The sequence below is a fragment of the Sus scrofa genome, chromosome 13 (assembly GCF_054392235.1).
Source record: "Sus scrofa isolate SSC_HxYL_T2T_F1_AM1 chromosome 13, Sscrofa_HxYL_maternal_Yorkshire_Landrace_v2.0, whole genome shotgun sequence".
NCBI classification, from domain to species: domain Eukaryota; kingdom Metazoa; phylum Chordata; class Mammalia; order Artiodactyla; family Suidae; genus Sus; species Sus scrofa.
The window spans coordinates 162,861,811-162,887,955 of NC_139395.1; the positions used below are offsets into that span (position 1 = coordinate 162,861,811).

Genomic DNA, 26,145 nt, shown 5'->3' on the forward strand with positions numbered 1-26,145 from the left:
GGAGCCAGGGAGGCAGGAAGAAAGCCAGGGGCTATGGCTTGGAGAAGCCAAGATGATGGAGAGTTTCCAGAAGCAGGGCCAGCCAGTCCAATTCAGCAAATATTTGTGAGTGAGCACTGTGTGCCAGATGCTGGGCTGTGCAGTCAAACACTGCCAAGAAGATGGGTTTCCATACAGCTCTTAACTGCTAGGAAGCCACTGCATTAGACCCATCAACCTGAATACAGAGTCTAGGAGACAGATTTGCGAACCACTTGGAGATTTGCAAGAGCTGTGTAGCTTAGTTATTAAAAGCATGAGTTCCAGAGCCAGATACTTTGAGCTGAATCTTGGCTTAGTTCTAAGTTAGATGTATGATCTTGGGGAAGTCTATTGATCTTTCTCTCTTTTTCAAATTCCTCACTTGTAAAATAATAATACTTGCCAGCAGGGTAACGTATAAAGCACTTAGACGAGTGCTTGGCATGGGCTAAGTGCTAAAACTTAATTTTAGAAGCTATACAACAGGTCATCTGCAGTTTAGTTCAGGTGCTGAAAATACAAGCATATCATAGCAATAGACAACTTGAATCTCCTGACGATTTCTACCACTGTCCCATTTCTCTTGCTCTTTCTAGAAGGAGGCCACTTCAAAGTAACCAATTTCTCCTTCCCCAGGCCTGCCCAAGTCAAGAACTACATTCCAAAAAGATATGCCAGAAAAAGGCTAATTGTCTGGGGTGAAGAGTAGCAGTTTTCTGGGCATTAGCTCTACAGGCAGAGTCACCTACAACTTTCCTCTCTCACCTCACTGAGCCACCAGTGGTTCAGATTCTTGTGTGGTCACTGTAACTTCCAGCTCACTGCCTCCCACCACCCATCGACATAAGTGATAGGAAAGAATGCACAAAAAGACTGCCTATAGGATATACGAAGTATCTGGAGAGTAAGCTCAGGCTGAGCATTGGGATCCTGTTCCTGGTCACAGCAGAACTGCTCTTAGGGAATTGAGCACTGGCTTTCTCCCACTGGCCCACCCCAGCAGGCAATCTAAGAGCAGGGCTGCTGGGGGAGGTCAGCCATTGTGGGAACTCTGCTGGCTGTGCTCCACCATGCCCCCTGGGGGAGGGCCCAGGCAGTCTCTGCATGAAGAGCTGCTCTGCTTCTCCACCACTGGTCCATTATGATTTTATAAACCTAGAGATCACAGAGTGAATTTGAATTTATTTCTCTCATCGAGATGGGTTTTTCTTTGTCCTTATTTGCAGTAATTTCCTCAGGTGCCTATTTTTAAAATTTCACATGGTTATATATTTTGTTAAGTTACCTCGTATCTGTATAAGACAAGGTAAAAAATGTGTAGATTCCCACCAACAGAGCAGGAGGGTCCCCTTTTTTCCACACCACCTCCAGCATTGCTTATTTGTGGACTTATTAATGATGGCCATTCTAACTGGTGTGAGGTGGTATCTTATGGTAGTTTTGATTTGCATTTCTCTAATAATCAGGGATGTTGAGCATTTTTTTCATGTGCTTGTTGGCCATCTGTATATCTTCCTTGGAGAACAGTCTATTCAGGTCTTTTGCCCATTTTTCCATTGGGTGGTTGGCTTTTTTGCTGTTGAGTTGCATAAGCTGTTGTTTATATTTTAGAGAGTAAGCCCTTGTCAGTTGCATCGTTTGAAACTATTTTCTCCCATTCTGTAAGTTGTCTTTTTGTTTTTTTCTTGGTTTCCTATGCTGTACAAAATTTGTCAGTTTGATTAGGTCCCACTGGTTTATTTTTGCTGTTATTTCTGTTGCCTTGGGAGAATGACCTGAGAAAATATTCATGAGGTTGATGTCAGAGACTGTTTTGCCTACGTTCTCTTCCAGGAGTTTGATGGTGTCTTGTCTTATATTTAAGTCTTTCAGCCATTTTGAATTTATTTTTGTGCATGGTGTGAGGGTGTGCTCATGTAAGCTGGTACAGCCACTATGGAGAACAGTGCGGAGGTATCTTAGAAATCTATACATAGAACTACCATATTTCCCAGCAGTCCCACTCTTGGGCATATATCTGGACAAAACTTTCCTTAAAAAATACACATGCACTTGCATGTTCATTGCAGCACTATTCACAATAGCCAAGACATGGAAACAACCCAAATGTCCATTGACAGACGATTTTATTAGGAAGATGTGGTATATATACACAATGGAATACTACTCAGCCATAAAAAAGAATGACGTAATGCCATTTGAAGCAACATGGATGGAACTAGAGACTCTCATACTGAGTGAAATAAGTCAGAAAGAGAAAGACAAATACCATATTATATCAATTATAACTTGAATCTAATATACAGCACAAATGAATGCTCCCATAGAAAAGAAAATCATAGACTTGGAGAATAGACTTGTGGCTGCCCAGAGGGAGAGGGAGGGAGTGGGAGGGATCGGGAGCTTGGGGTTAATGGATGCAAACTATTGCTCTTGGAATGGATTTATAATGAGATCCTGCTGTGTAGCATTGAGAACTATGTCTAGATACTTACATCGCAACACAATAATGGGAGGAAAAAGTATGTATACATATATGTGTAACTTGGTCCCCATGCTGTACAGTGGAAAAAAAATTTTTAAATGTGTAGAAGAAAACAACTAGTCATAAATAATCACTGGATCGTGTAAGAGAGACAGGATGTGTTCCTCTTAACAGAGGAAAAAAAGGTGAAAGAGGAAGTGAGGAGGGGAAAGGAAAAGAAGAACATCTATCCATGTTTTAAATGATTCTTAGAAGGATAAAAAAAAAATGATCCTTTTACTCTGGGACTCCATTCCTTGTATAGGAGAAAGTGTGGCTTTCACTGTCCGTCAGCAGTGTCTTATCTCCCCTCCCACGGACCAGCACCATTCATTCATTCATTCCTCCTCTCTCCCCCACTCCCTCTCGTTCACTCTGAGGACTGACCTCCACAGTATTCACCAAGTGACTTAGTAAGTCACAGAAAGGAATAGTTTTAATAGTGGTGATAGGATCATAACAATGGTGATGACGATGAAGAATGAGGAAGCAATAATCAGAGAACTTTATATTTATTTGTGAGTCACACCACCAGTATCTAGAAATCTCATTCTAATAGGTAACTGCCAGCCACCTTTTAAAATGCTTCTTACAAGTAACACTTTCTGATTGCCCACACTGGGTACTGGCACTGGTTAGTAACATATGATTTCATTCTGGCAGGATTCACTGGAATCCTGATGAAGTATGATAATGGTGAATTTCATTTATATTAAAATGACTGATTAAATGTTCTTTTCTGGAGGTCATAAAATAATGTGACATAAATCCTTGCTTATTGCAGATTTACTGCAGGGGAAGGAGAAATCATTCATTTGATTCCATCTGAGGCATGCTGTTCATGTACCATGGGGGAGGGGGAACACTGCTTTGATTTCTGAGTCACTGTGTCTCTTGCCTGGCTCAGATACCAGCACTGCCCTATGTATGATTCCTCTCACAGGCAGGCTTGTGGAGCTGGCTGAGGGCTGAGTATGTGCCAATAAGCTGCTGGAAACAAAAGGATCAATGACATCCATCACTATCTCCAGGGAGCCCAAGATCATTTCAGTCTTATTGGTCTCCAGCTGAATTTTGTTTCATCCTTGGCCTGAGGGTCTGTACCAGGTTGCTTAGGTTATTAAAAGAGTGATCCTTGCCCATCATGAGAAAGTCAGAGCCAGCTAGAGAACTATTTCCTCAGGTAGATTAAATCCACCCACTCCCCTTGGCTTTACACCATGGTTCAAGGTTAAGGCCCCCTGGCATTACATGACCCAACCTCTAACAATCTCCACATTGTTATCTCTAGATACTCCCTGCCTACATTTCTTGTCATTTATTCACCCAGCATTTGGGAGCTTCTGTCTTCCAGGCATTGTGCTTGGCACTGGGGATACAACGATTAGCTTCTCTGGAGTTTAAATTCACAGAGAATAAGGACATTAACCAGAGACTCAGATAAACCAGTCCAAAGATATGAATACATGAAGGAGGGAAGGCCTAGTCGGAGTCCCAGGAAGGCTGCCCTGAGGAATATAGAAGGAGAAGGGAGGCAGGGGAGGGGCGGTGGGAAGTTTCAGGCAGAGGGCACAGCAACTGAAAAGGCACTGTGGTGATTTCACACTCTGTGGTTTAGTAACAGCAGTGTGAAACATCTGTCTACTCCAGGGCTGGGCCTTTACAAGCCCTCAGAAATGTTTGTTCTGTGTGTTGAACTGAACTGAGTGTTGTCAGAGAGCACACCATGGCCTCAGGGGCAGCAGGGCAGTGATCGAACTGTGGCATGTGGATGGCAGCTAACGCTACTGGTTTCTCAGAGTTTTTTGGTTTTGTTTGGTTTTGCTTCTGTTTTTGAAAGCAACCCCTTCTAAAGCCTGACCTGGAGATTCTGCAACTAAAAGAGGATGTGTGTACCTGACAATCTCTTGACATCAAGTGCAGCATTTTAAAAGATTTGTCTTCATATTCCTCTTGGTCAAGTCTTTAAAAGGTTCATATTATGTAATTCAGCATGTAAGTAAGCCATGATTGCTTTTTGTCTTTTCTTTTTCAAGGTTATGTTTACACTCACAACACAGCAAAACCTCTTCAACATTCAATAGTTGCTTCCTCATTACGACATACTTGCAGAAAAGTAATATGCCAGTGACAGATACTTGTTTGCTGGTTGTTTATTTCTTTCTGCAGTTTGAATGATTATTGTTATTTAACCTTGCACATGTCCAGATATACATAAGAATGATCTTTTGTTTCCAGGAAAGAAGAAGGGGTTTAGAATAAAACACCGCCTTGTATAAAATATCTTGCTATAGTAATCCATAAACTGTTATGAGGTTAGATGAGATCTGAAACTTTTTGAAGCCCATTTCTATTAAAACTTAAAATATTTTTTCATTAATGTAAACATAATTCACTTAAGTCAGAAAACCTCTCTAGTCAGTTCTGAATTGAGTAGAGGAGACAGAAACATGTTCTGTAAGAACAATTCTGATTGGCTCCTTACAATATTAGGAAGCAGAACCGAATCTCTTAATCTGGGACTCCTGCATTCTCTCCAGTGACTGTCCCTCTTACTGCCAGAGAAGGGAAAGGCAGGGATTAATTTGGAGAAAATATTTAAATATTTCCTCAACAATTTAAATTAGTTTTTTAACATGGACTACTATGTGCCAAATAAAAAAAACAGGTGAGCAGTTGTGATGTGAGGTAAGTAGAAGACAAAGGATAAAGTGGTGATAACGACAAAAAAGACCAATTATTTGGTCACTGCTTCCTCCTTCAAGGAATTAAAAAATACAAGGAAAGGTACAGATTTATTTTAAGATGAATTTTGCTCACTGGACTCTTCTTTCGATCACAGCATGACTTCTTGGACTGGACTGTGTGAGCCTTAGCTTTATAGCTGCTCTTTATGTATTACCACATTTCATACTCATAATAATCCTATGAGCTACATGATATTACTTCTGTTTTTAAGATATGGAAATAGTATTAGAGAAGTGAAATTGCCCTGGGTTACAGAGCTAGGCAGAGGTAAGAACTGAACCCAAGCCTGTCTGACAACAAAGACTACATTCATACATTCACTCCACTCTGATAGCCTTAAAGTATAGTTAGCTTTTATGGTTTAATCATAGAGTATTGAATATAGTTCCCTGTTCCATACAGTAGGACCTTGCTGTTTACCCATTCTATATATAATAGTTTACACGTACTAATCCCAAACTCCCAACCCCTCCTTTCCAACCTCCCCTCCCCCTTGGCAATCACAAATCTTGCTCTGTGTGTCTGTAAGTCTGTTTCTGTTTTGTAGATTAGCTCATTTGTATTCAATATCCTGTGATAAAACATAATAGAAAGGAATATGAAAAAGATGTATATATATCAACAACTGAATCACTTCGCCACACAGTATAAATTAACATAATGTTATAAATCAACTATACTTTAATAAATTAAAAAATAAAATAAAAGTCTTCTCTTCAATTTAAAAAAAAAGTATAGTTGGCCTTGTAATGACCTGCAGTGAAATGGCCAGAGGTTCCATGGCAGATTCATTGGGGGGAAATTTTTGAGAACCAGGGTTTAGTCATGGAAAAGCTCGAACATGGTCCCTAACACACAACCACCCAGAATGGAAGGACTTTATAGCCTCTGCCCCTCTCCTCTCTCTCATCACCACCTCTCAGTTTTCTATGATGAGACTACCCAGTCTCTGGGCCCTGACCAGGAGCCTTTTTCTTTGGGGAGTCTTCTTCTGCTCTTTCTAAAACATTTCCTTTGTTAATCACTTTCTCCTTCGTACTTTACAAAATATCCTTAACAATCCCTTCCCAAATATTTATTGAGTTATCACTACTGGTCGATAACCATAGGTTATCACTGTTCTAAATGATGGAGACACATCAGCAGACAAATCAGACAAAAACCCCAGCAGACAAATCAGACAAACTCCCCTTTCCTGTGGGGAGAAGCCAGACAAATACATTATACAAGATGTTAAAAGAGGTTACAGAGAAAACATAACAGGGAAAGGGGACAGCAAATAGGATGGAGGGGGCTGTGATTTTCAATGAGCTGGTCGTGGAAAGCCACATTGAGAAGGTGACATTTGAACCAAGACTAGGAGATGAGGGTGTGAGCCATGTGGATTTTGGAGGGGAGACAATTTCCAGGTAGAAGGAACAAGTGAGGTGGGAGCAACCGGGATATGTTGGAGGAACAGCGAAGAGGCTAATTTGGGTGGAGCACAATGGGCGAGGGGTGGGTAGAGTGGTGAGAATATAATAAATGGATATAACATGTGACCTTTCAGGCCAGCTTTATAGATATCTGCCCTTCCTCACTACCTCTTCCCTGCTCCACTCATGTGACCGCGATCCTGGTGGGTTTATTTACACCCAAATCCATCTCCAGAAGAAGTAGACATATCATTCCCAGACTATTTTGTTTTTATTAAAACACACATAAACAAATTAGATAAAGACAGACTGGCTAATTAATCAACTACTCTATTTCCTACCTTGGGTTCCTACTATGTTCCCAAAGGGATTGAAGGAAACTAATAATAAAATACAATATTTTGACACTTACTATGAACCAGGTACGATATTAGGTATTTTTCATACCTAGTCTCTTCTACTGCTTTTAATAACCCATTGAGGAACTACCCCTGTAAACACTCTTCCTTTTCTTCTTTCTCTGGTCTTCTCCATTTGCTTTAAGCATCCTCACCTTGGTTACACTTTTAGTACTCTGTTTATTACTTGTGAATCCATCACACTGTTGGCAAGAGCACAGCTTTCTGTGGACCACCTCAGTGAGTAAACCATCACCTCATCATGTTTGCTTCATTTTCACTAAATTTATTTTATTTTACTAATTTAAAAAAATTAAATAAAATTGTATATATTTAATGTGTACACATGATGATTTGATATACATTGAGAGATGATGACTATAGAGAGCCACTTAACATATCATCTCTTTTCACGTAGCTACTTGTGTGTGTGTGTGTGTGATGAGAGCATGAGAAATCTGTTTTTCGCAAAAATGAGTATTCAATAGAGTATTTTCAACTGTAGTTGTCATGCTACACATTAGAGCTCTAGACTTATTAATCCTACTTAACTCCTACTTCGACACTTTGACAGGCATTATCCCGACTCCCTTACCTCCCCGCCTCTGGTAACTACTGTTCTACTCTTAGCTTCCATGCATTGACTCTTTTTAGATTCCACATATAAGTGAGATCATGCAGTTTTTTTCTTTTTCTTGTGTCTGGCTTATCTTACTTAGCTTAATGTCCTTCGTGTTCACCCAAGATGTTGCATGTGGCCGGATATCCCTTTTTAAGGTTTAGTAATACATAATATATATTTTTTCAACAATGGGAACTTAGGCTGTTTCTATATCTTGGCTATAGTGAATAGTGCTGCAGTGGACACAGAAGCACAGACACCTCTTAGAGGTGGCTGATTTCATTTCCTTTATATACCAAAAAGAGAGACTGCTGGATCAAACAGAAGTTGTATTTTTAAATTTTTGAGGAACTTCAAAAACTGTTTTCCATTAAAGCCTGCGTCAATCTATATCCCCACCAACAGCATACAAGGGTTCTCTTTTCTCCATATCCTTGTCAATACTTATTACCTTTAATTTTTTGGATGATAGTCATTCTAACAGCTGGGAAGTGATATCTCATTGCGGTTTTGGCTTGCATTTCCCTAGTGATTAGTGACAGATGAACATCTTTTCATATACCTTTTGGCCATCTGTATGTCTTCTTCAGAAAAATGTCTAGTCAGGTTTTCTGTCATTTTTAAACAGGTTGCTTCTAGTCAGGTCTTTTGGCCATACAGGGGAAGAGAAGCATTTCCCCCAAACAAGAAGTTAAAGTCCATGTTCTCCCTGACAAAACAGGATACTATAAAAAGAAATCTCACCCAGTAAAAATACCAAGAGGGAAAAAAAAAGCTTTCAAGCAGACAAACCTCAGAAGCTGATGGTCTGCAGGGAAGAGGGTAAGCAGGAGGCTGAAGGAGAAGCAAGGCTCCCACCAAAGGAAGAGCATCCACAGACCACTCTCAGACTCTGAGAAGCCTGCCAAAGTGCCCCATGAGGTCAAGATGGCAACTTTTCTTTTCTCCATCCTGAGGGCACCTTAGTCAGATTACAGTCAGCTGGACCAGGAGGGTCTTTCCTTACCTTCCCCTCCCCCCTCATTTCATGATCCCCAAAGAGAGTCTAAGGCAACAACTAGGAGTGGAGGAGAGGATGGAGCCAGGAAATCTCAGAGACATCTTTCATGTTGCTCCCTGACCCCCACAGACATAAAAGACACAACCTCACATCACAGGCTTCCACAGTGGAGGTGGACGCATGCTTGGTGGAAGGAGGGGGAGAAATTATAGACTTAATTAGCTTTGGCAAATTTTGATGTTACACTGATAAGCTTTTAAAATTACTGACGCAAATCTGTCCTTGTGGCTGAAAAGGATCAGACAATATTTATTATATGAAAATCACCAAAAAAATAGCCAAAGAAAAATTACCTAAAATTTATTTTAGAGGCTAGGAACAAATTTAACAGAGCTCATTTGGACAGGGAATGATGGGGAAAAAGAAAAATTATTTTTTGTTAACCTACCCAGTTCAGTTTATTTCTTCAACTGAACACAGAGGTAAAAATTAGTGGTAAATTCAGGCTGCTGCTGTCATAGTGATCTAGGTTCATCAAGCTCAACTGTCCAAGACGTGGCCTATTCTTATGTAAAAATCAAACATGGAAATTTAACTTATTTTCTCAAATAGCAATATTTTACTTGACCTTCTACTCTATTGATATAACATTTATCAACACAGCTGCCTAGTCTTCTTGACAAATGTATAGTTGTATTCCATCAATTCACCTGCACACAAAGAGCCTTTAAACCCCCAATGGTATTAACTGGACAACTGCAGTTAAAAGAATATATAGATCAGCAACTACATCTAAACGCATCTGAGTCAGCCTCATCAACCCCAGATGTCAGGATAAGGTGAGTATTGACTCTCAGGTCAACAGAAGGAGATGGGTGGTGTGAAATCGCAGTTTTTGCATATGACTGTGTTCCGGTGGGAGGCAGGTACTTTGGGGAACATGTGCTTACTGAAGGGCTAAAGGCAATGTGTACTGCTGAATTACTGGTCCAGAGAGTCTTTTCAGGACTCCCTTGGGGGAAGATGACAGCAAGCAGGACAAAGCTGATCACACATCATGTGGTGCATTCGCAGACGCAGTAATTATGAAATGAACTGAAGAATGGGGTGTTCGATAGCTTTTCGCCAGAGGTACCCCACCCCAAAGGGGGAAAACGGAATGAACAAAGACCCAAAGAAATTCAGTCGTCAAGGAGGCTACTTTGCCCTATGGGTAACAGGTACTGAAAAACTGAGAAAAATTCTTATCAACATGTAATGTGTGTCCCAGGTGAGAGGTGGTGAGGAAGATGGAATGTCCAGAATTTCCTAGGATTCAAAAGAGACCACTGGGGTTTTGTATGGATTCTGTATGTATCTCTGGGCAATGAGAATTATAGCATAATAATGTCAAGAGGAGAAGGTGTAGCGAATGGAGGAGGGTCTTTTTCTCCAATTTATTTCCAACTGAGGAAAGGTTAGCCCCACTTCCAGTGGATGCATTTCTCAGAAAACACACTCCAGAGAAGGGAAAGATTAATATAAGCATAGCTGTCATGTTGACCTTTTCACATCAGTGATACCAGCTTCACACCAGAAGGGATTTATTCAACTTCCTAAGACATTTATTGAGCACCTATCATGTATTCTCAGAGTCAGTAAGACTAAGACTTTGAAGTCTGACTGTATGGGCTCCATTCTGGCTGTTTCATTTTCTGCCTGATTTTGGGTAAGTTATTTAACCTTCTTGTGCTTCAATATCTTCATCTGTAAAATGGGGATAATGACAGTCCCTTTACCATTGTGTTTTGGGGAGGATTAAATCCATAACCCATTAACCTAAGCTCACCTCCATCTGGTTCCACCTCACCTAAGCAACACGCAGTTCCCTCCCTAACAAGCAATGCCAGCACTCAGCCTGGGGTCTTTCCATGTCCTGCACTCATTTTATTTTATGTCTCTGCTCACAACCATAGCCTGAAGATCTGTCTCTCATCTTTCTTCCATTTTTCTTTCCAGATCCCCTGGGCAATTTCCCTGATTCCACTCCTTGCCCCAGAACTCATTTACTTTTCTTAATTTTCAGTGCTTGGATACATGTGATAAAGGCAGAAACTATCAGACAGCAACAGAAATGTCCTAGCTCTTGAAGACAGGTATATATATAGTATGACCAGTGAAGGAGTCAGAAGTTGCTCACAAACAAATCGTACAGGCTTCTCATTGCCTTGCAGAGTCTCTCCAGGATCCTCCTCTTAACTTCCGAACTCAGTATCCAGACCTCCAACTGATCTTCTGATCTGCTTCCCCTATAGCTTGTATCAGCTAATCACATCTGATAGCATGCTTTCCAGATTAATCCCCACCCATTTCTGACATGGCTACTCATATATCAGTACTTTCACTACATCTCCCAGGCAACTGCTTCCTTCAGTCTGTAGCCCTCATGTCTGAACCCCCACTTGCTAAGGACCAGGTATGTTCACCTAGAGAATTGGCCAATAGTTAGAATCAGACTGTTCCTGGTATTTTACTCTGAGCTTCCAGGAATGGAAAGATCCAGACTGTAAGGATGGGCTAAGTTTTTAGCGAGGGTTTATGACCAAAATCAATGCTGTCAGGTCTAAAAGTGGTGCACATACGTAAAAGTAGGAGGCAGAGCCAAAAGAGCCTGCTGACTAGGGAAAGGGGAGGCTCAGCAAGTGGGTCTGGCTTGATTGTAAGCTCCGTGCAGCTGGGGTTCAGTCTGTTTCATTCATCTCTGTACCCCAGCACCCAAAAATTCCTGGCTCATTGTCGGCACTCAGTGTTTACTTGTTGAATGAAAGAACATCTTAGATGATTGCCACAGTGCAGGTCGGCATTTCTGAGGCCTGCTCTGTGAGGTCCTGTAGCCTAGAGCCAATGCATACCCAGTGAGTTAGGTGGTGAGGGCTATGCTCAGGACAACGGAAGGCCCAGAGTTATGTCAGTACTAGATTTGTCTGGGTCTCTTATGGTTCCATGTGGGCTTTCCTCATCTCATCACTTAGCTTGTCAGCCTCCTATCTTTTCCTAAGACAGTGCTATGAATGCAGCTGGGACTCAAAACACCAGTTAGTTCAGAGTGAACTGAGCTGGGCTTCCCTGGGTAAATCTTGTAGTTGGCCATGAGTTATAAGGTTCCATTGTTTCCATTACTTTCTAGAGTTGTTTAAAGAATATCCTTTCATTGAAGAAACAAAGAATAGGAATTGGATGTTTGCAGCAATATAATTATGATTGAATTATATAATTCACTACATCTTAGAATCTGGAATGAAACCATAGTCTTTTGAAGTTGGTTTCCGTGACATGTTCCATCCCGTTTTCTATATTATAGGAACACAAGGGTGAATCCTACCAGCTTCTGAGGCAGCCAGTCATCATGTGATTTCAAAATTACCCTCCAGATTGCCAAGACAAAATGTAGATTTTTTTTCAGTTGTAATTCAGTGTTTTATTCTAAGTATATAAGCTTCAGTTAGATACAATCAGCCATTGACTTAACATTTTTTTTTACATATGAAAATCAGACTGAAAATTGTTCCAATCATACTCTTGTTATTAGCTTGACAGAAGCAAAATTTTGTAAATAACGGCTTTTATTATATAAGTTATCTGGTCCAAAATGTCCATGGAGATTTCTTCATCTCTGCATTGCTTGATCTCAGCACCACTGACATTCTGGACCAGATAACTGTTTATTGCAGAGGTTGTTCTGTCCTGTGTTGTAGCATCCTTGGCCTCTGCATAACGGATTCTAGTAGCACTATGCTTTTCCCCATCTGGGCAATCAAAAATGTCCCCAAACACTGCAAATGTCCCTGGTAGAGAGGCAGAGGCAAATGCACGCTGGTGAGAACCACTGATCTGAAACAGTCCTGAGGGCCATTACGGTAGGACATTATTTTAAGAAGGTCATTTGATTTTCTAGAAATTTCCCAGTTATCACTTTAGTATGATAGTAGATCAGGTAGCATTCTTTTTTTTTTTTTTTTTTGACTTTTCAACAAATACATTTGACTGTGTTCTTCCAACCTCTCTACTACAAGAGCTGTATTAGGTTGTACTCCTTAAGGGTTAAACAAACATCCTTTTCTTTTCCTTGAATTTCTTCACAGAAATAAAAATGGCGTTTGATATGATGGAAGAATTTACTGCATGCCAACTAATCCCACAGAAAATTTAGCTGGAAGAAATTCACTTCTGCTTTCAATTGGTAGAATGTTTGTCACGATGGCATGGCTTTTTTTCCCTCTTTTGTTTACTGTTGTATTTCCAGCACCTAGAAGAGTATCTGGTACATAGTAAGGGCTCAATAAATATTTGGTGGATGAATTATGCCACTTCCTTTCTAAAAAATATTTAATGGGGTCCCTCCCATTTCTTAGAATCCTTAGACTAGGGTTTAAGGATCTCTTTATTCTGCACTTTCCAATCTTCATCCCTGCTTCCTTGCTACACAAATCCTCTCTTCTGACCCCATATTATCCACTAATATTTTATCACATTCCCAAGAATATCTTCACCAATGTACAGATGCTTACTTTGCTCACCTTGTTTAAAATGCCTTTTCAAGCTGTCAACTTAGTCAGATAAATAGAATACATACAATACATTCAAGGATCAGCTTATTTCATCTCTCTGTAACATCTCCTGAATTCATAGGGACCTTTGCATACTCAGAGTCTAAGACTTCTTGATCCCTACTTCTTCCTGAGCATTTTAATTTTATAAAACAAAGCACCATTCACCTTACTATTGGGATGTATCATTTTCATATGTGTATGTCATCTCTCTCCAAGTACACTGCAACATTTTTCAAGGCACAAACTATCACCTTTTTTGATACTATAGAATCTATTAAAAAATGATATCTACATAGTAAAGGAACATTATTTTCAGTTATTCTTTTTCATTCATTTATTCAACTAATATTTTTTTTGTATGCATGCTCTGTGCTAGGCATGTATGAGGAAGCAAAAACAAATATAATCCCTGTCCTCCTAAGGTGTTTAGGCCAGTTGGAGAAAAGATGGCATCTAATATATGGAGATTTATAGATTTGTAGTCAGAAGATTTTTGGCATGAATACTACTTTGCCACTTACTAGTCATGCTGCATTTAAGCTCTCAGGACCTTATCTGGAAAATGGAAACAGTGATGCTTACTCTGTCTACCACTCATAATAAAGAAGATCAAGCCATGTTAAACTTCATGTGCAAACATTTTTTATATAACAGGATGTCGTTGCTTTAATTTGTCCACATATTCTTTGACACTTTTTCCTACAAGAGATGGAGCCCAATTCTCCTCTTCTTGAGTATAAAATGGCCTTAGTGACTCACTTCTAACAAATAGAATATAGCAAAAGTAATAGTGTGCAATTTTGGAGACTGGGTCATAAAAAAGGCAGGATGGCTTTTGTCTTGGTGACTCTATTTCTTGGATTACTTGGTCTGGGGGAAGACAGCTGCCATATTAGGAGCATCCCTATAGAGAGAGTAGCTGTGGAGAGTAGCTGAGGCCTCCTGCCAACATACTCAAGCTGGACACAGAACCCTTAGCTCCAGCCTTCAGGTGATGGGAGCCCCAGTCAATAACTTGACTGCACCCTCATGGAAGAACCTGAGCCACACCAAACAGCTAAGCTGCTCCTGGATTTCTGACTCTTGAAAACCACATGAGACAATATGTGTTATAAGTAATTAATTTTTGTTTGGGTAATTTGTTATATAGCAATGGATAACTAATACATAGAATACTGAAAAGATTTAAAATGTTATTGTTGACTATGCTAATATTTGTTGAATGAAGAAAATCATAATCTACAGATATACCGCTGAATGATTAGTTAGAAGTAGAAGAAAAAGAAGCTTATAAAAAAAGGAAATTACAAAGCCATAAGAACTAGGAAAAATCAGATGGATATTAAAACTTCTGCTGGGTGATTTGCAGGCATTTCTCATCCTGCCACATGCTCCATTTTTTGAGAAGTACCAACCTGTGACAGTGACTGCAGGCTATATGCCAAAGGCTACAGGCTAAAGGAATTGTTCATTCCTACTGACTGTTTTGTTTTATTCTATTTTTAGTTCTCATTTCAAACTAAAATTGATAGTTTTAATTAAATAAGAAATAAAAACCATACTTCTACTTTATTGAGGCCATACTTTTTCACGTTAGAGAAAGTCACCTTAGTTCTTTGTTAAATACAAAGGCCATGGACATGGAAACTTATGATTTGTTCGCATCAATGCCAAATTCTGAAAGTCACTGCTATCCCTCTGTCATAGTAACACTGACCCAGCCTGAACTCCATTATTAATAATGCCACTGGGAGGATGCATTCAAGTCCTCACCAGTCAACTTTGTCAAAATTAATTTGAACCAGAACAGATTTAAATTTAAAACAATCTACCTACCTCTGGTCCACAGGATTCCCATTTACAACCAATTTCTTAAACACCCCACTGAGAACACAGTTGTGGAGGAGGACTGTCAATTTGCTAACTTATTTAATAATAAATACAGAATTTAAATTTCTCACTAAATATTTATTGACCCAGATTTTGCCAGGTCGTCAAGTGAAGGGCTTTTTTTCTTTTTTTTTTTGGAAACTGTCCTAACTCTTTTACGCCAGGGGAATAGTACTTAATATATTTATCTAAAATGCCATAGATGGACTTGGAGAAACAGACTTGTGGTTGCCAAGGGGGAGGGGGAAGGAGTGAGGTGGACTGGGAATCTGGGGTTAATAGATGCAAACTATTGCCTTTGGAATGGATAAGCAATGAGATGCTGCTGTATAGCACTGGGAACTATATATAGTCACTTATGATGGAGCATGATGGAGGAAAATGTGAGAAAAGAATATATATGTATGTGTGACTGAGTCACTGTGCTGTACAGTAGAAAACTGACAGAACACTGCCAACCAACTATAATGGAAAAAATAAAAATCATTAAAAAATAAAATGCCATAGATAAGAAAAGGGTCTGAGTGAAACAAATTTTCTAAAATGTTTTTATCAATCTATTTCGTTAAAAAATTAACAGCTCATACAAAGTAAAACAGTGTGAAAACATCCTTACTTGCAGGAGATGTGCTGTGGGCTGGAGAAGGGTGGATGCCAAGAGTAACTTCTGAAGCACTGAGCAGAGGCTCTGTTGGAGGGTTCACTGAGCCTGGGAGGATGAGACAGACATTGGTAATGAATGAAACATTGTAGTAGAAAGATAAAGGATTAACTTAATTCCCCTAAACCTTTATTTATCCACCAAACAAATTAGTATTGATTAAAATCATCATTATTGTCCTGCTGTGGGCAAGGCGGTGGAATAAAAGGGTGAATAACAGACATGGGACTCTCTTTAAAGAGCATACAACCTAGAAAACAGACAAGTAGCCAGGCACTGTGTTGAGTGCTGTGATAGCAGAAGTGTGGGGTGCCACAAGAATGCAAAGCAAGGGCAACAATCAACATTGAGAAGTCAGGGGGAGCTTCCTGGAGAAGGTGACATTTACCCAAGATCTGATAAAACAATTACAGCAGCCAATAGTTTGAGGTATTTGCAAAGTAACCATACGGTTTACGAATCCATAAACCCACATTTTTTTTTTTCTTTTGACCGCACCCAAGGAATGTGGAAATTCCTGGGCTAGGGATCAAACCTGTGCCAGAGCAGTGACAATGCTAGATCCTCAACTGCTAGGCCACCGGGTAAAGCCCCCACAAAAATTTGAGGACACGACATCAATGAGACATGACATCAATGAACCTGAGATTGATGGTATTATTGTGCTCTTTCTAAAATGCCTTTTTTTTCCATAAAATTTTTATCTGGCTATAACTTTGTGTGTTGCGGGGGTAGGGATGAAAGAAGCTGGAATATGTTGTTTTACTTATCGTATTTTACACCCATGTCAATTCCTTTAAGTCTCCATTATTACACTGTAATATAATCCTATCAACAGTTTAAAATAATTTACAAATGCCAGAAGGATCTACTGACTTTAGGAACATGAGGATTAAATATAATTCAATAATTTCCAGTCTAGGGGAGTTTGTGATTTTTCTAGATATGATGGCACTGGGTGTAGTATCACGTACCTGATGAGCTGTGTCAATTATTTGGGCACTTGTTTAGAGATTATACTATTATTTCTATTCTTTAAGGAATAAATATAGATAATTATGTCACTTGACAGCACACACAGCCCACTGGAACAATTTGTTTTTGTAATCTAAATGTATGTATGTTTTATTCTCATTGGTAGTGTTGTTGTTGGCTAGAGGTCGTGCTCACAGTTGGCTGGGACTTGCTATCATAAGTGATCCCTTGCTATTAATCTATGAGGAGGTTGGGGGTAGTTATATGGAGGGTATATGAACAGGTTGGCAGAAGGACTATCCTCTTGCCCTCATGCCACATGGAACAAGTTTGAACTCTTCAGCATGACACACAAATCTGATCATGACTTAATACCCCATTATACTCCCATCGTCATCTCCTGGTGCTGCCTATTATCTTTTCCATTTATCTAAAATCACCCCCTTAATCCAACAGGTAGTAGTTCAACCCAATTTCCCAAACACAGTATGTTCGCCACGACTTCTTGGTCTTTGTGCTTGCTGTTTCCTAACACTTCCTCTTATGTACACCTCAAACTTGAAAAATCCTAGGGATCTCTGTGATGTGCTCATAGCCCTTAATGTTTACCCTAGCAGAGACCTTGTTCATCTACTTCATCATTATGCCCCTCAAGGGAAGTAACTGTCTTGTTCCCCACTGTATTTCTGGTTCCTGCCAAATGCAAGTGGATGGATGAATGTATACATATTCCTTCTTAACATTGAAAGAAAGAAGATCAACTTTAAGTGCATATCTGACTGCTGGTGTATCATAAGCATCGTCTTCCAAAGCAGTAAGCTTAATAAGGTGGAGGATGGGCCTGGAAAATAATGTCCAGGTGTTTTTCTCTGTAGATTAATTAGAACAGAGGTTGGCAAACTATGGCCAGGTGAAATCCCACTCACTGCCTATGTTTGTAAATAAAGTTTTATTGAAACACAGCCACGCTAATTTGTTTATGTTTTGTCTATGGCTGCTTTTGTACTACATTGGCAGAGCTGAATAACTGTGATACAGACCATATGGTCCACAGAGCATAAAATGTTTACTATCTGGCAGATTAAAAACAGAAAATGTTTGCCAACTCCTGGAAGAGAAACTGTTGATGTTACGCTCAATCTTAAGATTTCCAAAATGGGAAAGACGTTTAATTTTCATTCACTGAATATTCCTATTTTAGGATATTATTTTTCCATATTTCATCACCAAATATCTTTGTAAGCTGAGGGGTTCTTGGTACATACAGCCTCAGAGTGCGTAGGATGTTATTCGTGCAAGATTTGCATTTTGAGATGAACTCTTTGCTCTGTGACAAAAGTGAGACATAGCTTCACTGGGGCCATAAAGACTCCTTCTAGTTTCAGACTGGCCTGTCAAGTAGAAACTCTGTCTTGGTCAAAACGAAATTAAGAGGGAATAAAAAGAAGTGCCTAAAACCTAAAAGGGAAAAATTATTTCCCAAAACTCAAATGCAGAATTTAGCAGAAACATGTCAGTCAGTTTTTAGACTATTACATTTACCATAATGCTGTATGAGACTGAACTGCTAGCCTAAAGCAACTTCATCCAACTTCATCTATTTCCGAGTGTATCCATTTTGCACAGGCCTAGCAGGGTTCTCAGGAGAACCCTTAAAAGGCAGCAGTGGCCATGTGCCTGGGTCACTTTTAGAGTTTCCTCAGAGCTTGAATCAGCCCTTAATTGGTCCACCTAGAAATAAACCAAACCCAGGGTTTGCTACATCCTTATTTCTCAAAATGTGGTCCATAGCATCTCTTGCCGGAAATGCAGAATCTCAGGCATTGCCCCTCCAAACGCCTCAACTTATTGAATCAGAATCTGCCTTTGCACAAGATCTTTGGGTGATTTGTTTGTATAGTAAAGTCCTTCATTGATATGCTCCGTGTTCCTGGGATTAGTCATAGGTCTGAGAGAAACCATGGAACCAGAAATATCTGTATGGAATATCTCACCTTCAACGGTCCTCTCATCACCATATTAAGCTATCCCTCTTTAATTCTTTCTCCACATCTGCAAAGACACATGCATACTCTCACACACACACACACTGAACCACTCATCAACCTTGAACTCTCTTTGTATCCCAAAGGTCTTGATTTCGACAGTTACAGTGGAAATCTATTTAATAAAAAATCTCTGTCAAGGCTGATGGGAGCCAGAATATTACCCGCTCTAGGAGCTATTCACACTCAACTTTTGAATTAAAACAAAACAAAATACTCTCTTAGCCCCCCAAAACAAAAACAACTCTTGTATATGCTGAAACCTTGGCTCTGCAGTGTTACATTAGAGATTTTGATAGACTAGGCTGGCATGATAGAATATTTTTAGAAAGAGCTTTTTTTTTTTTTTTTTTTTTTTTTTTTTTAAGATGCTGTTGAATCATGAGAATTCTCTAGGCCCTGGTACTCAAACAGCTGTCTGGTGAGCCACCTTCACCTTGACCCCCTTCCCCTTTCTGAGTTTTCTAGAATATGAGTCACTGAACACTTGAACGTCCTGGGAGACTTGTGGGGGGGTGAGCGGAGAAGGAAGCACCTCAGAGGGCTATTATCAGCAGCCTTCCAACACTACAAAAGAGAGCCCAAACTCCTCCCTGTCTCTCCCTAAATCTCCTTTCTTCTCTGTAATATTCTAGAATTTCTCTACTTTAGCACTTGGAGACAGATTTTTCTCCTACATTTTCATCTCAGTATCTGTCAACGATAATAGCTTGACTCTTCTACAAGGCAGTGACTCTTGCATGAGGCACCTGAATTTTACTCCAGGGTTCATAAAGCCTCCAGTGGTCCTATTGCAGGCAGAAAGCATGTTTGGAGGTAAATGTTTAAGAACTTATAACAAATAGGAAAGTGTGATATTGCTCTTCAGAGCCTCAGCTGAATCTTCTAAATCATTCACAAAGCTATATGTCAGAATAGGACCAGAATACAAGCTATAATTTTGGGAAACTGAACTGAGATTTATTGTATTTAATATTTGATCATAAATGATAAAAACTCATTTGACAATTTAAAATTAACCATCCACTCAGAGACTAAAATTACGCTGGATCAAGAGCTGGCCTGTAAAATCGAAATCATGAATATCAGAATCAGTGCTCTTCCTTATTACTTTAAAAGATATTCACTATTTTTTTACCTTAAAACCAAGCAAAGTTCAAGAAAATGAGAAGGTAAGCCTGAAAGAAAAATTTTGCAACAAACACATCTAATAAAGAACTGGTATCAAAATAAAGAATTCTTAAAACTCTTAAAACAATCATAAAACTAATAACCTAATTTAAAAATGGGCCAGAGGCAGATATCTCACCAAAGATACAGTTGGCAAATAAGTATGCTAAAACATGCTCCACATTATATGTCATCAGAAAATGCAAACTGAAACAATGAAATACCACTACACCTATTAAAGTGGCCAAAATCCAAAATACTGACAATAAAAAATGCTTGTAAGGATGTGGGGCAACAGGAATTCTCATTCATTGCTGGTTGGAAACGCAAAGTGGTACAGCCACTTTGGAAGACAGTTTATTGGTTTCTTATAAAGCTACACAAACTCTTACCATTCAATCTAGTGAGTTTGCCCCTTGGTATTTTACTCAAAGGAGCTGAAAATTCATGTCCCACAAAAACCTGCAGCACATGAATGTTTATAGCAACTTTATTTATTTTTTCCTTCTTTTTACAGTGACACTTGTGGCACAGTGGGAACTCCAAACAGCTTTATTTTTGATTGTCAAAACTTGGTAGCAACCAAGATGTCCTTCAGTAGGTGAATGGATACATTAACTGTGGTACATGCGCTCTATGGAATATTATTTGGTGCTGAAAAAAGAGCTATCAAGCTATGAAAAGACATGAAAGAAACTTAAATGCATATTATTAAATAAAAGAAGTCAATTTTAGGGCAGTGAAAATTTAGGGTTATATGACACTATAATGATGAGTACATGTCATTATACATTTGTCCAAACTCAGAATGTACAACACCTGCGGCATATGGAAGTTCCCAGGCTAGGGGTCGAATTGGAGCTATAGCTGCCAGCCTATACCACAGCCACAGCAACGCGGCATCCAGGCCGCATCTGTGACCTACACCACAGCTAAGGGCAATGACAGATCCTTAACCCACGAGCAAGGCCAAGGATCAAACCTGCATAAGAACCAGTTTTAATATCATAAAATATTTTTTTTCAAACCCAGTTCTATGATGGGAATAAGAGTCTCCTTAGGATTTTGAAGTTATTTGGTCTTTAGATGTTACATGTCCTTAGATTCTTTCAAAGTTACTGGCAAATCTGTGTGAGAATGAGTTACCTTTACACTGTTCCAAGACTATAATCATGTCCAGTCCTTTAGAAAGGAGGCGCACTTATTTCTGAGGGAATTGGGCAAAGTTAAGTATGGATGTTTCATGACCATTTCTGAATCATGAACTCAGCGTTCACAGAATGATGTGTGTGTGTGCACACACGTGTGTGTGTGGAACATGCATACATACATACATACATACATACATACACGCAGGAAGGGTTGCAGGGATGATGTCACTGTCCTGGTGTCTGAGTGGCACCTGTTCTGCACAGTGGGGATGGATTTAAAGAGCCACATGGCCTTCCCTATCCAAGGCTCACAGGAACCAACCACTGGCATTGGTGAGAGGGCTGGCAAGGACCCAATATGGAGAACAAAGTCTTGAAACAAAGGGAAACCCTTTTCCTCTTAAATTATTCTGACTTTTATGAGTACATTACAGACCACAGTACCTCTGCAAATAGGAAGGTGGTAAAAGATGTTAATGGTCCTGCAAGTTGTAATAATGACTTGCAAATCTGTTTAAGTTTTATAGGTACCACTTTACTGTTACATGTGCATATTTGACAGTTGCCGTTACACACTTCTATTTTTTATAGGCAATCTGCTGTCACTCTATTTGTTGATACATTTGTTCACATCTTTTATGTAATAAATCTTTATTATTCGATCTGGTTGAGAGTAATGAACATTATGGTTAATCAAATGTTGTAATAAGTAGAATTATCCCATATATCAATTTTCAAATCATAAAAACCTGTGTCAGATTCTGTGCTTCAAATCTAGGAAGATTAACATTATTATATCTTTTTTTTTTGTCTTTTTGCCTTTTCTAGGGCCGCACCTACGGCATATGGAGGTGCCCAGGCTAGGAGTCTAATCGGAGCTGTAGCTGCCAGCCTACACCAGAGCCATAGCAATGCAGGATGCAGGATGTCTGCGACCTACATCACAGCTCACGGCAACGCCGGATCGTTAACCCACTGAGTGAGGGCAGGGATCAAACCCGCAAACTCATGGTCCTAGTCGGATTCGTTAACCACTGAGCCACGACGGGAACTCCAACATTATTATATCTTATACATGGTTTATCCATTCCAAAGCATTAGAATTATATATGCTAAATATAAATGACTGTTTTTAGTGACTCAGAAGTAATTTTAGAGTTTTAAAAACTCTCTTGATCATCAATGTATTAATGTTAATTTTCATGATATGTTAGTTAATTTTCAATTAACCACAAAATGCTGGTTAATTAGGTTATTATTAATGGAATTTGAACAAAAAAATTTTCTGTGTTCACTGGAAATTCTTGACAATAGGAATCAGCTACTTTTTATTTGGAGAAATTCTTTTCAGTGGAGAACCTTTACTCAAAAATGTTCATGTCTCCGAAATCAAATACTTTTGAGTTGTGTAGAATTTTCAGAGATTAAAATATCATGGAAATAATCCGTATTCTATTTGGTTCAATTAGAATGTTCTGAATTCATGGCAGTCTTGGCCACCCCTTGTTGACCTCATTAAACAGGTAACTCACCCAAGGAAAATGTGATCTTTTCAGATGAGTTATTCCACACTTTGTTTCCAGGGACCGGAGACAGAGCCATACACCAGATGGTCAGGTTATCTGATTGGGCTGGTTTATTATCATACAAGCTTGTCAAAACAGACTTCAGTTCCAAAAATCCACCTTTGTCTTTTCTCTCTTCATTAGCAATGTATATTTCTACAAGGCAGATAAGAACAAGGTTAGTCACCAATGTCTTGGCATCGTTAAACCACATAACGATGCCAAGACATGGCTGGAGACAGTTTGTCAACATAGAGACTAAGGTGGTCAATCCTCAGCTTCTGTGCCATGAGCATTTGTTCTGGCAGGGCTGGAGTTAACCTGGACTGCTGTGTTCAAGCTCCTGTATTGATCCATGGTCAAGGTATGAAATGTACTGATTGCTTTCTTTGTGATCATCGGTCTAGCGGGTTTGGGGTCAGGTTTTCCCAGCTCATCTGCATTATTTATTGATGATGGTGAGATGGATGATTTGCTCCTGGCCTGGGTGAAAACCTGACAGGACTCTGTTGAGTGTGGGCATGCAGTAGGACTATGCCTAAGTGGTCAGTGAAAAATAAAACCATCTCAGCTGACACTCCATTTTGGGCCCCTCACTTTGAGGTGCTCTGTGCCATACTGGTGGGTCTTCTTCACAGAGGGAGGGCAAAGGAACCCACATCTGACTTCTGGATCTTTTGCTGTAAATGTATACATGTGATGCATATCCTTACTTTGAGGATATTGTTGCTATATTGTATCCTCTTCCTTAAAAAAGCTGTTGATTCATAACCATTGTCATTTTGGGTCCTGTGAGTTTTCTTTAGAAATAGAACCTGCTAAACTGCCATTCTTGGTACAACTTCCAAAGAACATACATGGCAGCAGGAAATTAATGTAAATCTCTCTGTCACTGTAGGCCAGAACTTTCTGCTCTTACAACTTCTTGACGTAGAAGGTTCTAAATGCTAGTTCTAAAGTTTTTACTTGCCAAAGTATTAACAAAATGCAACTGCATGCTGGTAAAATTCTGGCCACACTGTCTGGCCTCACAGTTGGAAGGGTAATGAGTACATCAAATCAGGGCTTATTTAACAGAACATTATCTATAATGATCTTTAATGGATATTTTCAGGATTGTATCCTGCCATTATTGTGCATGTCTTTAAAGTGGTCTAATAACAAAACCAGTAATAGAAACAAAATGAATCAGGTGGATCAATATGATCACTCGGCAACATACATTTTAAATGCTATCAATTAAAAATAATAATGCACTAAATGTTATGTGACTCAGTTGCCACTGAAAATACATTGAGCTCTGAGGAAAAATGACTCAGGAGAAAGGAGCAGGGCTGTTGTCCCAGGCAGGAAACAGCTGGGATTGTTCTGGTCGAGGCTGCCCCGTTTACCACCTATAAAAATACGCCTTTGTACATTCTCACCTGAGCTTGTCTCAGTGTGTGTTCCTACTCCAGGAGCTTTTAATCCTCCTGGTGAACATGTTCCTTATCCTGGAGCCAACTCCTTTATGTATACTTCCTCCAACCCTCCTCATCCCCACCTCACCCAGATCCTTGTAAAAAAAAGTAAATTGTCTGTTTATTGACTTAAAAGTAGTGATGCTAAATTAATGAAATGAAATGATTAATATATGTATGTTGATTTAAACTTGTTTTCCCTCACATAAGAGATGTGCATTTACTAACAGTTAAGTGCAACCTTAGTGTTCGTATGTGAATTGGCGAAGTCAACTGTATTTCTTACATTCTAGGAAATGTTACCTCCCATCCCCTCAGAGGAGCCAGATGAGAGATCAGAAAATGGCCTCGGTAGGCAAGATGATGTTTTTCTTGGAATGAGAATTGTTCTTAAATGCCAAGATCAACTTGGGCAGTGGCAACTTCCATTGTTCTTTGTTGTCTTTCTTTCTTTGCCAAACCAACTTCCATTGACTGATTTCCTTACCTTTTCTTTCACCTTGAGGGAAGTTTCTCTCTATAAACCATGTGAGATTTGCTGTTGGAAATACATTCTTCAGTAAGCAGGTAAATATTCTCTGGGATTAAAGACAGAAAACAGGCTTATTTGCCAATTTAGAAGAAACTAGTGTCCCTTATATCTCCACCAACTTGCAAATGAGGCAAATTGGCACAAAATTATTTTCTCCACTTTTAGCAAGACAGAGTTTACCTTTAAGAGGTTGTATAAAAGGTGAACTATAAATAGGCAACCTCCTAAAGAGATGTTATGAATTAGCGGCTAGAATTTTAGGTCAGTAAGGATTTAGGACCATGCTCATGTTATAAGTCTGGATTCTGGGTTCTGGAAAAGGGACATCACATCTCCACATATGCAGAATAAAAACAGTCTAAATGGAAAATGAAGGATAGAAAGAAGAAGCTATAACAGGCAGAGGCCAGAGAATATTCTCTTAGACTGAAAGCTAAAAGAGATCCACGCTTTTGTTGTTTCTGTTCCCCCAGATAATATAAAGCACTATTTGTAGCAACAATTATAGAAACCACTCAATATAAATAAATTTTTTGACTTGTAAAGAGTTTTCCTAGTTTTTTAATTTTGTCATCTTAACAATTCTATAGGGTAGGTAGGACCCACTTTATTATTGCCATTTGACAGATGGGAAATCAAGGCACAGATGATAGAGAGAATGCATAAAGGGAGTGGAATGCAGTTGATGGCACAATTGGAAGTGTTACCTCAATCCCAGCCTAAAATATTTCCCAGTAAAATACTTTGTACTAAAATAAGAAAGAAGTAGAAGAACAGGTAGCTTATGTTACAAAACCAGGGAGCTCAGAGGTAGGGTTAGTTATGGTTTTTTTCCAACAATGTGTTTGTTCTTTGTGAGATGGTGGTTTCTTCAAGAGCCTGGGGAAAGTATCCAACAGGGCTTAGTGGGTCCTTATTATTTTATTTGAGACACTGCAAAATTATAAACTCATTTATAGTTCATGTTTTCTCAGCAAGAGATATATGTATTTTACATATGACCAGCCCTAGGTCTTCTCAAATATCTTCCACAATGGATGAATATACTACTTAACTAGTGAAGAACAGTTAACTACATGCAATCCACTTCCCCACAGACTAATTATACCAAGAGTCTGGTTCTAAGCAGAGCTGAGAAACCAAACCTAAGGATACTAAGTTACATCTTTCTGGTGCGGTCCCACTGAGATGCATTTTAACATCCATCACTGCAAGAACCTCAAGGAAGTCATGAGACTTTCAAAGGCCATTATCTGTTGTAGCCAAAATGGTAGGTAGCAAACACTGCAGTCCCCAGTTTTCCCACCCACTCAGCACTTGACAATGGCAGGCAACAGGAATGCAGATCCATGAAATTATGTCACTTCCGTCCAAAAGGA

General features: G+C 39.4%; 1 protein-coding gene across 5 annotated transcripts in view; it reads right to left on the reverse strand.

Moving 5' to 3' along the window:
• CD96 (CD96 molecule) overlaps positions 1-26,145 on the reverse strand; it is a 283,642-nt gene that overhangs the window by 20,978 nt on the left and 236,519 nt on the right. For all 5 annotated transcript variants that reach the window (XM_084986926.1, XM_084986928.1, XM_084986927.1 and 2 more), the window contains 3 exon segments: positions 24,722-24,812; positions 22,742-22,930; positions 15,824-15,916 (listed from right to left, as the gene is read on the reverse strand). In XM_084986926.1, coding sequence (XP_084843052.1) covers positions 15,824-15,916; positions 22,742-22,930; positions 24,722-24,812 — 373 coding nt within the window.